This window comes from Salmo salar, chromosome 18, assembly GCF_965601325.2.
Source record: "Salmo salar chromosome 18, fSalSal1, whole genome shotgun sequence".
Classification (NCBI taxonomy): domain Eukaryota; kingdom Metazoa; phylum Chordata; class Actinopteri; order Salmoniformes; family Salmonidae; genus Salmo; species Salmo salar.
Window position 1 is genome coordinate 99,804,443 of NC_138308.1, and position 18,247 is coordinate 99,822,689.

Genomic DNA, 18,247 nt, shown 5'->3' on the forward strand with positions numbered 1-18,247 from the left:
TTACCTTGATAACGAGAGGGCCAAGGATGGAGACCATACCAGCTTACCTCGATAATGAGAGGGCCATGGTTGCAGACCAGACCAGCTTACCTCGATAACGAGAGGGCCAAGGTTTGAGACCAGACCAGCTTACCTCAATTACGAGATGGCTAAAGGTTGCAGACCAGACCAGCTTACCTCGATAACGAGAGGGCCAAGGTTTGAGACCAGACCAACTTACCTCAATTACGAGACGGCTAAAGGTTGCAGACCAGCCTACCTCGATAACGAGAGGGCCAAGGTTGCAGACCAGACCAGCTTACCTCGATAACGAGAGGGCCAAGGTTGGAGACCAGACCAGCTTACCTCGATAACGAGAGGGCCAAGGTTTGAGACCAGACCGAGCTTACCTCAATTACGAGATGGCTAAAGGTTGCATACCAGCTTACCAAGAGAGGGCAAAGGTTTGAGTAGAGACCATGAACCTGAGTATAAGCTAAGGTTTGAGTAGATGGCTGAATCTTTTAACCATATCACGTGGTTAAACTCTTAGATTATCGATACCGACAGAATAAGAACAAGTCTTTGATATTAAATACTAGTCTGCAGCTATGAATTCGGTATCATTGAAAGCAAAGTTTTAATGATGCCAAAGACACGACACATTACAGCCAGTAGAGGACTGGTCACGCCTCAGAGCCTGGTTCCTCTGGTCTACCCAGTACAGCCAGTAGAGGACTGGTCACCCCTCAGAGCCTGGTTCCTCTCTACCCAGTACAGCCAGTAGAGGACTGGCCACCCCTCAGAGCCTGGTTCCTCTCTACCCAGTACAGCCAGTAGAGGACTGGTCACCCCTCAGAGCCTGGTTCCTCTCTACCCAGTACAGCCAGTAGAGGACTGGCCAGCCCTCAGAGCCTGGTTACTCTGGTCTACCCAGTACAGCCAGTAGAGGACTGGTCACCCCTCAGAGCCTGGTTCCTCTGGTCTACCCAGTACAGCCAGGAGAGGACTGGTCACCCCTCAGAGCCTGGTTCCTCTCTACCCAGTACAGCCAGTAGAGGACTGGTCACCCCTCAGAGCCTGGTTCCTCTCTACCCAGTACAGCCAGTAGAGGACTGGCCAGCCCTCAGAGCCTGGTTTCTCTGGTCTACCCAGTACAGCCAGTAGAGGACTGGTCACCCCTCATAGCCTGGTTCCTCTCTACCCAGTACAGCCAGTAGAGGACTGGTCACCCCTCAGAGCCTGGTTCCTCTCTACCCAGTACAGCCAGTAGAGGACTGGTCACCCCTCAGAGCCTGGTTCCTCTCCACCCAGTGCAGCCAGTAGAGGACTGGTCACCCCTCAGAGCCTGGTTCCTCTCTACCCAGTACAGCCAGTAGAGGACTGGTCACCCCTCAGAGCCTGGTTCCTCTGGTTTACTCAGCACAGCTAGTAGAGGACTGGTCACCCCTCAGAGCCTGGTTCCTCTTGTCTACCCAGTACAGCCAGTAGAGGACTGGTCACCCCTCAGAGCCTGGTTCCTCTGGTCTACCCAGTACAGCCAGTAGAGGACTGGTCACCCCTCAGAGCCTGGTTACTCTCTACCCAGTACAGCCAGTAGAGGACTGGTCACCCCTCAGAGCCTGGATCCTCTGGTCTAACCAGTGCAGCCAGTAGAGGACTGGTCACCCCTCAGAGCCTGGTTCCACTCTACCCAGTACAGCCAGTAGAGGACTGGTCACACCTCAGAGCCTGGTTCCTCTCTACCCAGTGCAGCCAGTAGAGGACTGGTCACCCCTCAGAGCCTGGTTCCTCTGGTTTACCCAGTACAGCCAGTAGATGACTGGTCACCCCTCAGAGCCTGGTTCCTCTGGTCTACCCAGTACAGCCAGTAGAGGACTGGTCACCCCTCAGAGCCTGGTATCCTCTGGCTCTACACCAGTACAGCCAGTAGAGGGCTGGTCACCCCTCAGAATCTGATTCCTCTCTACCCAGTACAGCCAGTAGAGGACTGGTCACCCCTCAGAGCCTGGTTCCACTCTACCCAGTACAGCCAGTAGAGGACTGGTCACCCCTCAGAGCCTTGTTCCTCTCTACCCAGTGCAGCCAGTAGAGGACTGGTCACCCCTCAGAGCCTGGTTCCTCTGGTTTACCCAGTATAGCCAGTAGAGGACTGGTCACCCCTCAGAGCCTGGTTCCTCTGGTCTACCCAGTACACCCAGTAGAGGACTGGTCACCCCTCAGAGCCTGGATCCTCTGGTCTAACCGGAACAGCCAGTAGAGGACTGGTCACCCCTCAGAGCCTGGTTCCTCTCTACCCAGTACAGCCAGTAGAGGACTGGTCACCCCTCAGAGCCTGGTTCCTCTGGTTTACCCAGTACAGCCAGTAGAGGACTGGTCACCCCTCAGAGCCTGTTTCCTCTCCACCCAGTACAGCCAGTAGAGGACTGGTCACCCCTCAGAGCCTGGTTCCTCTCTACCCAGTACAGCCAGTAGAGGACTGGTCACCCCTCAGAGCCTGGTTCCTCTCTTCCCAGTACAGCCAGTAGAGGACTGGTCACCCCTCAGAGCCTGGATCCTCTGGTCTAACCAGTACAGCCAGTAGAGTGCTGGTCACCCCTCAGAGCCTGATTCCTCTCTACCCAGTACAGCCAGTAGAGGACTGGTCACCTCTCAGAGCCTGGTTCCACTCTACCCAGTACAGCCAGTAGAGGACTGGTCACCCCTCAGAGCCTTGTTCCTCTCTACCCAGTGCAGCCAGTAGAGGACTGGTCACCCCTCAGAACCTGGTTCCTCTGGTTTACCCAGTATAGCCAGTAGAGGACTGGTCACCCCTCAGAGCCTGGTTCCTCTCTACCCAGTACAGCCAGTAGAGGACTGGTCACATCTCAGAGCCTGGTTCCTCTCTACCCAGTGCAGCCAGTAGAGGACTGGTCACCCCTCAGAGCCTGGTTCCTCTGGTCTACCCAGTACACCCAGTAGAGGACTGGTCACCCCTCAGAGCCTGGATCCTCTGGTCTAACCGGAACAGCCAGTAGAGGACTGGTCACCCCTCAGAGCCTGGTTCCTCTCTACCCAGTACAGCCAGTAGAGGACTGGTCACCCCTCAGAGCCTGGTTCCTCTGGTTTACCCAGTACAGCCAGTAGAGGACTGGTCACCCCTCAGAGCCTGTTTCCTCTCCACCCAGTACAGCCAGTAGAGGACTGGTCACCCCTCAGAGCCTGGTTCCTCTCTACCCAGTACAGCCAGTAGAGGACTGGTCACCCCTCAGAGCCTGGTTCCTCTCTACCCAGTGCAGCCAGTAGAGGACTGGTCACCCCTCAGAGCCTGGTTCCTCTCTACCCAGTACAGCCAGAAGAGGACTGGTCACCCCTCAGAGCCTGGTTTCTCTGGTTTACCCAGTACAGCCAGTAGAGGACTGGTCACCCCCCAGAGCCTGGTTCCTCTGGTCTAGCCAGTACAGTCTGTAGAGGACTGTTCACCACTCAGAGCCTGGTTCCTCTGGTCTACCCAGTACAGCCAGTAGAGGACTGGTCACCCCTCAGAGCCTGGTTCCTCTGGTCTACCCAGTACAGCCAGTAGAGGACTGGTCACCCCTCAGAGCCTGGTTCCTCTCTACCCAGTACAGCCAGTAGAGGACTGGTCACCCCTCAGAGCCTGGTTCCTCTCTACCCAGTACAGCCAGTACAACCACACTACTTACCAAAGCTGTCTTCATCATATATACCAGCTGTGGATGATAAGAAAAAAACAGTCATTTAGAAGACATGTTGTCTGTGCTCAATAATGTTTGTACCATGTTATGTGTTGCTACCATGCTGTGTTATGTGTTGCTACCATGCTGTGTCATGTGTTTCTACCATGCTGTGTTGCTACCATGCTGTGTTAGCATGTGTTGCTACCATGCTATGTTGTTGTCTTAGGTATCTCTGTATGTAGTGTTGTGTTGTCTCTCTTGTCGTGATGTGTGTTTTGTCCTATATTTTTATATTTATATTTATTTTAAACACAAGGCCTGCCGGACGACACATTTCACAGTATAACATGATGCTCTGGTCTGGTGTAAACTCGCAACTTTTAAAGGTGAAACACTGTTGAAGTGTAATACATCATTCACAGAATGTAGTTTGATACTCCTGGTATTGGATATGGCTGAAAAAAAACTTGCTTAATAGCGATTTTCATAAATTAACTTTATTACAAACATATATGCACAATCGTTTGTCTCTACATTAACTAACATATTCTTCTCAATTGTAAATATTTTTCTTGACTCGTTATGACGTTATAACTACTTAAATTAGCTTCCTCTGTAATGTTTTGTCTGCTATCTTTGCTGAAGAAAATCACCAGGAACGGGTGGCTCGCGTCAAAATGTGTCATTTGAACCACTGGATATGATTGGGCATATAAAAACCTTGGGACCAAAATGCATAATGAGTGCTCTAACTCCCCCTTGTGGTGGTCTGGAGCAATGAAGCGGTGATGCTGGGTACCTCTAACTCCCCCTTGTGGTGGTCTGGAGCAATGAAGCTGTGATGCTGGGTACCTCTAACTCCCCCTTGTGGTGGTCTGGAGCAATGACATGGTGATGCTGGGTACCTCTAAGTCCCGTGGTGTAAACTCGCAACTTTTATAGGAGGAACCACTGCATATAACCTTCCTTTATTCTGACTAGATCAGATGGTATTATACTATATAACCTTCCTGTTTTCTGACTAGATCGGATGGTGGTAAACTATATAACCTTCCTGTATTCTGACTAGATCAGATGGTGGTAAACTATATAACCTTCCTGTATTCTGACTAGATCAGATGGTGGTAAACTATATAACCTTCCTCTATTCTGACTAGATCAGATGGTGTTAAACTATATAACCTTCCTGTATTCTGACTAGATCAGATGGTGGTAAACTATATAACCTTCCTGTATTCTGACTAGATCAGATGGTGGTAAACTATATAACCTTCCTGTATTCAGAGCAGTTTTCAGAGCAGTTTGTTAACAATAAATAAAGCTTGGAGAGCTCTTTGGTCTTGGCCATGGTGGAGAGTTTGGAATCTGATTGATTGATTGCCTCTGTGGACAGGTATCTTTTATACAGGTAACAAACTGAGATGAGGAGCACTCCCATTAAGAGTGTGCTCCTAATCTCAGCTCGTTACCTGTATAAAAGACACCTGGGAGCCAGAAATCTTTCTGATTGAGAGTGGGTCAAATACTTATTTCCCTCATTTTATAACATTTTTGACATGCGTTTTTCAGGATTTTTTGTTGTTGTTATTCTGTCTCTCACTGTTCAAATAAACCTGAAAATGAAAATGATAGACTGATCATTTCTTTGTCAGTGGGCAAACGTACAAAATCAGCAGGGTATCAAATACTTTTTTCCCTCACTGTAGGCCATGGTGGCGAAGTAATTACAATATAGCAATTAAACACTGGAATGGTAGATGTGCAGATGATGATGTGCAAGTAGAGATAATGGGGTTCAAAGGAGCCAGATAAATAAATAAATACAGATGGGGATGTGGTAGTTCGATGGGCTGTTTACAGATGGGCTATGTACAGGTGCAGTGATCTGTGAATGCTGGTGCTTATAGTTAGTGAGTGAGGTAAGAGTCTCCAGCTTCAGAGATCTTTGCAGTTCGTTCCAGTCATTGGCAGCAGAGAAATAGAAGGAAAGGCGGCCAAAGGAGGAATTGGCTTTTGGTGTGACCAGAGAGATAAACCTGCTGGAGCACGTGCTATGAGTGGGTGCTGCTATGGTGACCAGTGAGCTGAGATAAGGCGGTGCTTTACCTATCAGAGACTTGTAGATGACCTGGAGCCAGTGGGTTTGGCGACGAGTATGAAGCGAGGGCCAGCCAACAAGAGCGTACAGGTCGCAGTGGTGGGTAGTATATCGGGCTTTGGTGACAAAACGGATGGCACTGTGATAGACTGCATCCAATTTGTTGAGTAGGGTGTTGGAGGCTATTTTATAAATTACATCGCCAAAGTCGAGGATCGGTAGGATGGTCAGTTTTACGAGGGTATGTTTGGCAGCATGAGTGAAGGTTGCTTTGTTGCGAAATAGGAAGCTGATTCTAGATTTAATTTTGAATTGGAGATGCTTAATGTGAGTCTGGAAGTTTAGTCTAACCAGACACCTAGGTATTTGTAGTTGTCAACATATTCTAAGTCAGAACCGTCCAGAGTAGTGATGCTGGACGGGCGGGCAGGTGCGAGCAGTGGTCGGTTGAAGAGCATGCATTTAGTTTTACTTGCATTTAAGAGCAGTTGGAGGCCACGGAAGGAGAAATGTATGGCATCGAAGCTCATCTGGAGGTTAGTTAACAGTGTCCAAAGAAGGGCCAGAAGTATACAGAATGGTGTTGTCTGTGTAGAGGTGGATCAGAGGATCACCAGCAGCAAGAGCGACATCATTGATGTAAACACAGAAAAGAGTCGGCCCTAGAATTGAACCCTGTGGCACCCCCTTAGAGACTACCAGAGGTCCGGACAACAGGCCCTCCGATTTGACATACTGAACTCTATCAGAGAAGTAGTTGGTGAACCAGGCGAGGCAGTCATTTGAGAAACCAAGGCTGTTGAGTCTGCTGATAAGAATGTGGTGATTGACAGAGTCGAAAGCCTTGGCCAGGTCAATGAATACGGCTGCACATTAATGTCTCTTATCGATGGCGGTTATGATGTCGTGTAGGACCTTGAGCGTGGCTGAGGTGCACCCATGACCAGCTCTGAAACCAGATTGCATAGCAGAGAAGGTGCGGTGGGATTCTAATGACCGCGGCAGCTTTCCAATCTATGGGAATCTCAGACGATACGAAAGAGAGGTTGAACAGGCTAGTAATAGGGGTTGCAACAATTTCGGCAGATAATTTTAGAAAAGACGGGTCCAGATTGTCTAGATTGTCTGTGTTACGATCGTTGTTGGAAGGATGGTAGGACCAAGGAACACCGAAAAAAACTAAAACAAACGAAACGTAGCGTTTAGTAGGGCTAAACAGCACAGTACCAAAAAACAAGATCCCACAAACAGGTGGGAAAAGGCTGCCTAAATATGATCCCCAATCAGAGACAATGATAGACAGCTGCCTCTGATTGGGAACCATACCAGGCCAACATAGAAATACAAAAAACTAGAGTACCCACCCTAGTCACACCATGACCTAACCAAAATAGAGAATAAAAAGGCTCTAAGGTCAGGGCGTGTCATGTCGTTTGTCGGAATGAGACCAAAGCGTGTGTATCGTTCCACATTTTATTTTAACTGTGAAACTATACAAGAAATACAAATAAACTACTAAACAAAACAGCAAACCGTGATGAAGAGGTGCAACATACACTAACTCAAAATAATCTCCCACAAACCCAGGTGGGAAAAACAACTACTTAAATATGATCCCCAACATTAACCAGAACCACACAACATAGAAAATTTAAACTAGACAAAACCTCCTTATTGAAATTCTCAATTATAGTGGATTTATAGGTGGTAACAGTGTTTCCTAGCCTCAGTTCAGTGGGCAGCTGGGAGGAGATGCTCCTATTCTCCATGGACTTTACAGTCCCAGAACTTTTTTGAGTTTGTGCTACAGGATGCAAATTTCTCATTGAAAAAGCTAGCCTTAGCTTTCCTAACTGCCTGTGTATATTGGCTCCTAACTTCCCTGAAAAGTTGCATATCGCGGGGGCTATTCGATGCTAATGCAGAACGCCACAGGATGTTTTTGTGCTGGTCAAGGGCAGACAGGTCTGGAGTGAACCAAGGGCTATATCTATTCCTGGTTCTACATTTTTTGAATGGGGCATGCTTATTTAAGATGGTGAGGAAGGCACTTTTAAAGAATAACCAGGCATCCTCTACTGTCAGGATGAGGTCAATGTCATTCCAGGATACCCCGGCCAGGTCGATTAGAAAGGCCTGCTCGCAGAAGTGTTTTAGGGAGCGTTTGACAGTGATGAGGGGTGGTCGTTTGACCGCAGACCCATTACGGATGCAGGCAATGAGGCAGTGATCGCTGAGATCTTGATTGAAAACAGCAGAGGTGTATTTGGAGGGCGAGTTAGTTAAGATGATTTCTATGAAATCATCAACATCTTGATCACATCTTTACTAATGCTGCAGAAATTAGCTTTAAAACAGTTTCCAGATCACAGGATGTAGTGATCACAACATAGTAGCCATATATAGGAAAACCAAAGTTCCAAAGGCTGGGCATAATATAGTGTATAAGAGGTCATACAATAAGTATTAGTAGTGATTCATATGTTGACAATGTAAATAATATTTGCTGGACTGTGGTGTGTAATGAGGAGCAACCAGACGCTGCACTTGACATATTTATGAAATTACTTACTCCAGTTACTAATAAGCATGCACCCATTAACCTGTTATGGCTAGGGGGCAGTATTTTCACGGCTGGATAAAAAACGTACCCGATTTAATCTGGTTACTACTCCTGCCCAGTAACTAGAATATGCATATAATTATTGACTTTGGATAGAAAACACTCCAAAGTTTCTAAAACTGTTTGAATGGTGTCTGTGAGTATAACAGAACTCAAATGGCAGGTCAAAACCTGAGAGATTCCTTTACAGGAAGTGGCCTGTCTGACCATTTCTTGAACTTCTTTGCCATCTCTATCTTTTACAAAGGATCTCTGCTCTAACGTGACACTTCCTACGTCTTCCATGGGCGCTCAGAGCCCGGGAAAAACCTGAATGTCGTCATCCCAGCCCCAGGCTGAAACACATTATCGCCTTTCTCAAGTGGCCGATCAAGGGACTGTGGGCTTAGGCGCATGCCCGCCCCCGTCTTTGTGATTTTTCCTCTGTTTGCCGAAAAGGAGATTTCCGGTCGGAATATTATCGCTTTTTTACGAGATAAATTGCATAAAAATGGATTTTAAACAGCGGTTGACATGCTTCGAAGTACGGTAATGGAATATTTAGATTTTTTTTTGTCACGAATTGCGCCATGCGCATGACCCTGATTTACCATTTCGGATAGTGTCTGGGACGCACGAACAAAACGCCGCTATTCGGATATAACGATGGATTATTTTGGACCAAACCAACATTTGTTATTGAAGTAGCAGTCCTGGGAGTGCATTCTGATGAAGACAACAAAAGGTAATCAAACTTTTATAATAGTAAATCTGATTTTGGTGAGTGCTAAACTTGCCGGGTGTCTAAATAGCTAGCCTGTGATGGCTGGGCTATGTACTTAGAATATTGCAAAATGTGCTTTCACCAAAAAGCTATTTTAAAATCGGACATATCGAGTGCATAGAGGAGTTCTGTATCTATAATTCTTAAAATAATTGTTATGCTTTTTGTGAACGTTTATCGTGAGTAATTTAGTAAATTGTTAGCAAATTCCCCGGAAGTATGCTAGTTCTGAACGTCACATGCTAATGTAAAAAGCTGTTTTTTGATATAAATATGAACTTGATTGAACAAAACATGCATGTATTGTATAACATAATGTCCTAGGTGTGTCATCTGATGAAGATCATCAAAGGTTAGTGCTGCATTTAGCTGTCTTCTGGGTTTTTGTGACATTATATGCTAGCTTGAAAAATGGGTGTCTGATTATTTCTGGCTTGGTACTCTGCTGACATAATCTAGTGTTTTGCTTTCGCTGTAAAGCCTTTTTGAAATCGGACAGTGTGGTTAGATAAAGGAGAGTCTTGTCTTTAAAATGCTGTGAAATAGTCATATGTTTGAAAAATTGAAGTTTTTGTATTTTTGAGGAATTTGTAATTCGCGCCACGCCTATCATTGGATATTGGAGCAGGTGTTCCGCTAGCGGATCGTCTAGATGTAAGAGGTTAAACTAACTGCACTGTCCAATTTAAAGTAGCTATTACAGCGACAGCATGCCATGTGATTGTTTGAGGACGGCGCCACACATCAAAATATTTTTCCACCGGCACAGGTTTCATAAATTCACAAATAGCGATTAAATATTCATTTACTTTTTGAAATTCTTCCTCTGGTTTGTCATCCAAAGGGTCCCAGCTATAACATGTAGTGTCATTATGTTAGATAAAATCCTTCTTTATATCCCAAAAAGTCTGTTTAGTTGGCGCCATCAATTTGAGTAATCCACTCGTTCAACAGGCAGAGAAAGGAATCCAAAAATCTACCCCTAAACTTTGTTTCAACAAGTCAAAATACATTTCTATTTACTCCTCAGATACCCTAAAATGTAATCAAACTATAATATTTGTTACGGAAAGAAGTATGTTCAATAGGAAACTTTAGCAGGTGCGTTCTGTCTTCATGGCGCGCGCACACCAGAATTTCCAAGACTGTGTCCCTGTACTAAAACTGATATTTCTTCTTCGTTTCTGAAGTTACAAGCCTGAAACCTGGAACATAGACTGCTGACACCCTTTGGAAGCCACAGGAATTGCATCCAGGGAGCTAATTTTCAGAATGACCTCATACTTGCCAATCTAAGCGGATGGTCTCTCAAAATGAAACAATTTCGGTTGGTTTTTCATTGTATTTTCTCCTACCATATCTATTGTGTTATATTCTCCTACATTATTTTAACATTTCTACAAACTTCAAAGTGTTTTCAATGGTACCAATTATATTCATATCCTGGCTTCAGGGCCTCAGCAACAGACAGTTTACTTTGGGCACGTCATTCAGGCAGAAATTGAGAAAAAAGGGTCCCAGCCCTAAGAAATTCATTGGCAAGATAAGCAAACTTAGTTATGACATGCCAGCAACAAATGCTGACACTACACATGCAATTATCTGACCAAATTATGAAAGAACAAGAATTGTACTTTTGAATTCTGTAAAGTCAGTGTGAAATGATTGTTGTCTATCAACAATGACAAGCCACCGGGGTCTGGATGGAAAATTACTGCGGATAATAGTGGACGATATTGCCAATCCTATTTGCCATGTCTTCAATTTAAGCCTACTAGAAAGTGTGCGCCCTCAGGCCTGGCGGTAAGCTAAAGTCATTCCGCTACCCAAGAATGGTAAAGCCCCCTTTACTGGCTCAAATAGCTGACCAATAAGCCTGATACCAACCCTTAGTAAACTTCTGGAAAAAATGGTGATTGACCAAATACAATGCTATTTCACAGTAAACAAATTGACAGCAGACTATCAGCACGCTAATAAGGAAGGAATCACTCAACAAGTACAGCGCTTACAAAAAAGACTGATGAGGGAAATGACTGATGATTGGCTGAGAGAGCGAAATAAAGAGAAATGTTACTATTATAGAACAGGTGATGAATATAGAGAAATGATACTATTATAGAACAGGTGATGAGTATAGATAAATGTTACTATTATAAAACAGGTGATGAATATAGAGAAATGTTACTATTATAGAACAGGTGATGAATATAGAGAAAAGTTACTATTATAGAACAGGTGATGAATATAGATAAATGTACTCACCTCCACTTTGTCCGAGGCTACAGTATACCAGTGTACTCAACAGCACTGAAACACACAGAGAGAACTATCACTATGGTACATGATGTAAACACTGAAACACACAGAGAGAACTATCACTATGGTACATGATGTAAACACTGAAACACACAGAGAGAACTATCACTATGGTACATGATGTAAACACTGAGCTGAATCACAGATATTAATTTGTATATTTATGCATTTCTGTGCCAATATAATTAAGATAATGCAAACATCCCCATCAAAGTCCTTCAGTTGAAGAGAGATCTGTTTTTAATTGGGCTGCGTCTCAATACACCACATCTCCTATGTCGGACTTCCTCATCTACGAGTCTCAAGGGATTCATCTGAAGTCAGTACCGCAACTTCTATCTGTACCGACTGAACCGTTTGGGCTACAAACTAATATGACCCCACTATGGAAAGAGGAGACTCTCAGATACAAACTAATATGACCCCACTATGGAAAGGGGAGACTCTCAGCTACAAACTAATATGACCCCACTATGGAAAGGGGAGACTCTCAGCTATAAACTAATATGACCCCACTATGGAAAGAGGAGACTCAGCTACAAACTAATATGACCCCACTATGGAAAGGGGAGACTCTCAGATACAAACTAATATGACCCCACTATGGAAAGAGGAGACTCTCAGATACAAACTAATATGACCCCACTATGGAAAGGGGAGACTCTCAGATACAAACTAATATGACCCCACTATGGAAAGGGGAGACTCTCAGCTACAAACTAATATGACCCCACTATGGAAAGAGGAGACTCTACGACCCACAAGTCTCATGGGACTCGTCTGAGGGTAACCCATGGTAACCCATATAAATAAAGTGAAAATACAAATATATTTCCTTATCTTTCTTATATCTCGTAGATATAGGACAGACTCTCCAAAACCTTATTCCTTATGAAAACATTTTTGACTGTATTTTTTTTGCCATTTCTGAATGTGTTATTCAATGCACAGGTGTAGTAGTAGTAGTACAGGCCAAATTAAATATTTTATCAAATCATATTTAATTAAAAAAATATATACAGACAGGGGTCCTGAAATTCAAAATGATCCATGCTAGACCATCTAAAACAATTCTACATGTTAGCTTACTAGAACCACACTTTTTACAGGATATATTAAACCATACAGATATTAAACTATATAGATACTAAACGATATAGATATTTAACCATATAGATATTAAACTGTATATTAAACTATACAGATATTAAACTATATAGATATTAAACTATGTAGATTTTAACCTATGTAGATTTTAAACTATATAGATATTAACATATATCTAGACATTAAACCATTTAGATAATATTCAACTCACAGAGTAGAGGACAGGTGCGTTCCATCTCAACATGTCGATCACTAACTGTATCTAAACTCTAGTGACTTGTAGCCTGTCCATCCCCCCACCCACCTCTCCTCTCTACCCATCTATACTTCCTCTTGAGAAGGACTGAGAGGTGTGAAAGATGTGTGTGTGTGAGAGAGAGAGAGAGAGAGAGAGACAGAACAGAGACAGAGAGAGAGAGAGAGAGAGAGAAACGTAATGTCTTTATTATTTTGGAACTTCTGTGAGTGTAATGTTTACTGTTCATTTTTATTGTTTATTTCACTTTTGTATATTATCTACCTCACTTGCTTTGGCAATGTTAACATATGTTTCCCATGCCAATAAAGCCCATTGAATTGATAGATAGATACAGAGAGACAGGGGAGAGAGAGGAAAGAGAGAGTGAGGGAGGTAGATACATACAGAAGGAGAGAGAGAGATATAGAGGGAGATACATACAGAGAGAGAGACAGAGACAAAGAGCGCGACAGAGAGAGAGAGAGAGAGAGAGAGAGAGATGGAGACAAAGAGACACAGCTGCATGTGAGCTCACACATTTTTCAGCATGTTTTTACAAAAAGATAGATTTAGAGTTAGATAAACCTGGATTTTTCCACAAGGACATAAACAGGATACTACCCTCCACAACATAACATTCACTCCAAATCAAAACTCCAAACCTACAACCTGATTTTGGACAAAACTACCTGGAAGGATTCAAAGATTCTTATTTCCAAGATTTACAGCAAATGGTCTGGCAAACAAACAACAGAAACCTGAAGCACCATCCAACCTGGAACTGAATGAGTCATGTTTAATCTGAAGTCCAACCTGGAACTGAGTGAGTCATGTTTAGTCTGTAGTCCAACCTGGAACTGAGTGAGTCATGTTCAGTCTGTAGTCCAACCTGGAACTGAGTGAGTCATGTTCAGTCTGTAGTCCAACCTGGAACTGAGTGAGTCATGTTTAGTCTGTAGTCCAACCTGGAACTGAGTGAGTCATGTTCAGTCTGTAGTCCAACCTGGAACTGAGTGAGTCATGTTCAGTCTGTAGTCCAACCTGGAACTGAGTGAGTCATGTTCAGTCTGTAGTCCAACCTGGAACTGAGTGAGTCATGTTCAGTCTGTAGTCCAACCTGGAACTGAGTGAGTCATGTTTAGTCTGTAGTCCAACCTGGAACTGAGTGAGTCATGTTTAGTCTGTAGTCCAACCTGAAACTGAGTGAGTCATGATTAGTCTGAAGTCCAACCTGGAACTGAGTGAGTCATGTTTAGTCTGAAGTCCAACCTGGAACTGAATGAGTCATGTTCAGTCTGTAGTCCAACCTGGAACTGAGTGAGTCATGTTCAGTCTGTAGTCCAACCTGGAACTGAGTGAGTCATGTTCAGTCTGTAGTCCAACCTGGAACTGAATGAGTCATGTTCAGTCTGAAGTCCAACCTGGAACTGAATGAGTCATGTTCAGTCTGTAGTCCAACCTGGAACTGAGTGAGTCATGTTCAGTCTGTAGTCCAACCTGGAACTGAATGAGTCATGTTCAGTCTGAAGTCCAACCTGGAACTGAGTGAGTCATGTTCAGTCTGTAGTCCAACCTGGAACTGAGTGAGTCATGTTCAGTCTGTAGTCCAACCTGGAACTGAGTGAGTCATGTTCAGTCTGTAGTCCATCCTGGAACTGAGGATGTGGCCCGTTGTCCAGCCCTTTGTCCACTGATCTCCAATCTCCTTAAGAGGAGATTGGCCGATAACTTCTAAGAGCTGAAGAATCTAGATTACCTTTCTTCAGAAGGGGAACCACCATAGCAGTTTTTAGTGCAGTGGGGAAAGTTCCCGTGAACAGGGAGTGATTAACAATAGCTTGCACTTCTTCAGATATGCATTTAAAAACTGTTTTGAAGAAGGTGGTGGGGATAGGATGGAGAAGGCAGGTGGAAGGTCAAGTTGTGATATTAATTTCTTGAGTCTGTGTCAACCAGGGAAAATAAATCCAGAGTGTCTTTGTGTGGTAGGCTAGTACACATATCATCAAACTTCTCATCAGGTCTTGACTGATACCCAGTCTAATGTTGAATCTTATCTCTGAAATATGCTGTAAACTCATCACATTTAGATGAAGGAAAGTCCACATAGGATTTATCAGGCCATCAATGGTGGAGAAGAGCACTCCCTAATTATTCTGATTAATAGTGATCAAGTTGGTAAAATGAGCCCATCTGGCATTTCTAATGGCCTTGTTATATATGATGCTCTCTCAGAATATCATAATGGACCTGCAACTTTGACTTCATTCAATTCCACTCCGTCTTTCTGCAGTTTCTCTTTAATTTATTCGTTTCCTCAGTCATCCAAGGGGCTCACCGTTTGGATGTGTCCTTTTTCAACTTTACTGGACCTATGGCATCAATGGTTGCCCTTCATTTACTATTAAAGTTATCAACTAAATCACCACAAGAGGAAGGCAGAATAGGTGGTGGAGTATTGTTCATTAACTCAATAAAATCTGTAGCAACTTCAGAGGTAAGATATCATTTCTTAAAAATGCGTTCAGTATTACCCTGTGCTATGGACCAGAAGGTAGTAAACATCCCCAGTGGTGATCAGATAAAGCAACATCAACAATAGAGTATATGTCAAGAGAAAGCCCCTTGGTAATAACCAGGTCCAGAGTATGGCTGTGGTTATGGGTGGGCCCAGTAGAAAGCCCCTTGGTAATAACCTGGTCCAGAGTATGGCTGTGGTTATGGGTGGGCCAGTAGAAAGCCCCTTGGTAATAACCAGGTCCAGAGTATGGCTGTGGTTATGAGTGGGCCCAGTAGAAAGCCCCTTGGTAATAACCAGGTCCAGAGTATGGCTGTGGTTATGGGTGGGCCCAGTAGAAAGCCCCTTGGTAATAACCAGGTCCAGAGTATGGCTGTGGTTATGGGTGGGCCCAGTAGAAAGCCCCTTGGTAATAACCAGGACCAGAGTATGGCTGTGGTTATGGGTGGGCCCAGTAGAAAACCCCTTGGTAATAACCAGGTCCAGAGTATGGCTGTGGTTATGGGTGGGCCCAGTAGAAAGCCCCTTGGTAATAACCAGGTCCAGAGCATGGCTGTGGTTATGGGTGGGCCCAGTAGAAAACCCCTTGGTAATAACCAGGTCCAGAGTATGGCTGTGGTTATGGGTGGGCCCAGTAGAAAGCCCCTTGGTAATAACCAGGTCCAGAGTATGGCTGTGGTTATGGGTGGGCCCAGTAGAAAGCCCCTTGGTAATAACCAGGTCCAGAGTATGGCTGTGGTTCTGGTTGGGCCCAGCAACATGTTGGAAAATGTCCATAAATCTAAAATGATTCAGAATTTCAATGGCCTTGGAGTCATTCTCAGTCTCTTTGTCAACATGAATAGCTGACATTTAAACAGTATAACATGATGCTCTGGTCTGGTGGCTGACATTTAAACAGTATAACATGATGCTCAAAATACCCAAAGTCACCAAGCCAAATGTCCTTACAACTGAAAGCATTAGTAAAAATAGAGGCTGTCTCCACCCCGCACATACACACACACACACACACACACACACACACACACACACACACACACACACACACACACACACACACACACACACACACACACACACACACACACACACACACACACACACACACAGAACTAAACAGACCCAGACATGCAGACATGTAGACAACAACACAGACGAACAAAAGATCCTCTCTTCAGCAGCGGTGATGTCAGTCCATCTCTTTACTTCTCCTTTCTCTTCTCTTCTCTCTCCATCCTTCCCTTTTCGTGACCAACACACTTATCTTTAGACTCTGTAGCCTTGACCTCCATCAACAGTATCAGCAACAAAGAGGTGTGAAGTTTCCACAACAGAGTTAGAGTCAGTTTATCATGTACTTCTCTTTAGATGCTGCAGCCTTGACCTCCATCAACAGAGTTAGAGTCATTTCATCATGAGAACATACAGACACCACTGACTGGAACTATCAACAACAAGAGTTAGTTTATCATGAGAACATACAGACACCACTGACTGGAACCAGCTGACAGTATCAGTTGTAAAGGTTTCATTACTACTTCCCTGTAGCTCAGTTGGTAGAGCATGGTGTTTGCAACACCAGGGTTGTGGGTTCGATTCCCACGGGGGGCCAGCACAGAAAAAAAAAAAAAAATGTATGAAATGTATGCATTCACCACTGTAAGTCGCTCTGGATAAGAGCGTCTGCTAAATGACTAAAAATGTAAAATGTAAGGAAAGTTGTAGTGTTATGTCCATGATGAATGATGTAAAGGCTTCATTACTACTAACAGAAGGAAAGTTGTAGTGTTATGTCCATGATGAATGATGTAAAGGCTTCATTACTACTAACAGAAGGAATGTTGTACTGTTATGTCCATGATGAATGATGTAAAGGCTTCATTACTACTAACAGAAGGAAAGTTGTAGTGTCCATGAATGTTCCTGAGTGGCCTAGTTACAGTTTTGACTGAAATCGGCTTGAAAATCTATGACAAAACTTGACAATGGCTGACTAGCAATGATCAACAACCAACTTGACAGACATTGAAGATTTTTTTAAAGACCAATATATAAATATTGTACCATCCAGGTTTGCAAAGCTCTTAGAGACTTATCCAGAAATACTTACAGCTCTTAGAGACAGAAATACTCACAGCTCTTAGAGACTTACCCAGAAATACTTACAGCTCTTAGAGACTTACCCAGAAATACTTACAGCTCTCAGAGACTTACCCAGAAATACTCACAGCTCTTAGAGACTTAACCAGAAATACTCACAGCTCTTAGAGACAGAAATTCTTACAGCTCTTAGAGACTTACCCAGAAATACTTACAGCTCTCAGAGACTTACCCAGAAATACTCACAGCTCTTAGAGACAGAAATTCTTACAGCTCTTAGAGACTTACCCAGAAATACTTACAGCTCTTAGAGACAGAAATACTTACAGCTCTTAGAGACAGAAATACTTACAGCTCTTAGAGACAGAAATACTTACAGCTCTTAGAGACAGAAATACTTACAGCTCTTAGAGACAGAAATACTTACAGCTCTTAGAGACAGAAATACTTACAGCTCTTAGAGACAGAAATACTTACAGCTCTTAGAGCCTTACCCAGAAATACTTACAGCTCTTAGAGACAGAAATTCTTACAGCTCTTAGAGACTTACCCAGAAATACTTACAGCTCTTAGAGACAGAAATACTTACAGCTCTTAGAGACAGAAATACTCACAGCTCTTAGAGCCTTACCCAGAAATACTTACAGCTCTTAGAGACAGAAATACTTACAGCTCTTAGAGACAGAAATACTTACAGCTCTTAGAGCCAGAAATACTTACAGCTCTTAGAGCCAGAAATACTTACAGCTGTAATCACTATTCGCTGCCAAATGTGATTCTAACATCAAATTTTATTTGTCACATGCGCCGAATTCAACAGGT

At 43.9% G+C, this 18,247-nt stretch overlaps 1 protein-coding gene across 5 annotated transcripts in view; it reads right to left on the reverse strand.

The window, feature by feature from the left end:
- LOC106583397 (butyrophilin-like protein 2) overlaps nucleotides 1-18,247 on the reverse strand; it is a 428,110-nt gene that overhangs the window by 125,369 nt on the left and 284,494 nt on the right. For 3 of the 5 annotated variants that reach the window (XM_082965415.1, XM_082965416.1, XM_082965414.1), the window contains exons 3-4: nucleotides 11,406-11,450; nucleotides 3,663-3,689 (exon numbers count right to left, since the gene is read on the reverse strand). The exons of 1 other annotated variant lie outside the window; for it this stretch is intronic. In XM_082965415.1, the coding sequence (XP_082821541.1) occupies nucleotides 3,663-3,689; nucleotides 11,406-11,450 (72 nt within the window). Of the gene's footprint in view, nucleotides 1-3,662; nucleotides 3,690-11,405; nucleotides 11,451-12,777; nucleotides 12,942-18,247 lie in introns of those variants that run through there. One more of the 5 variants, XM_082965417.1, reaches the window with a different exon arrangement.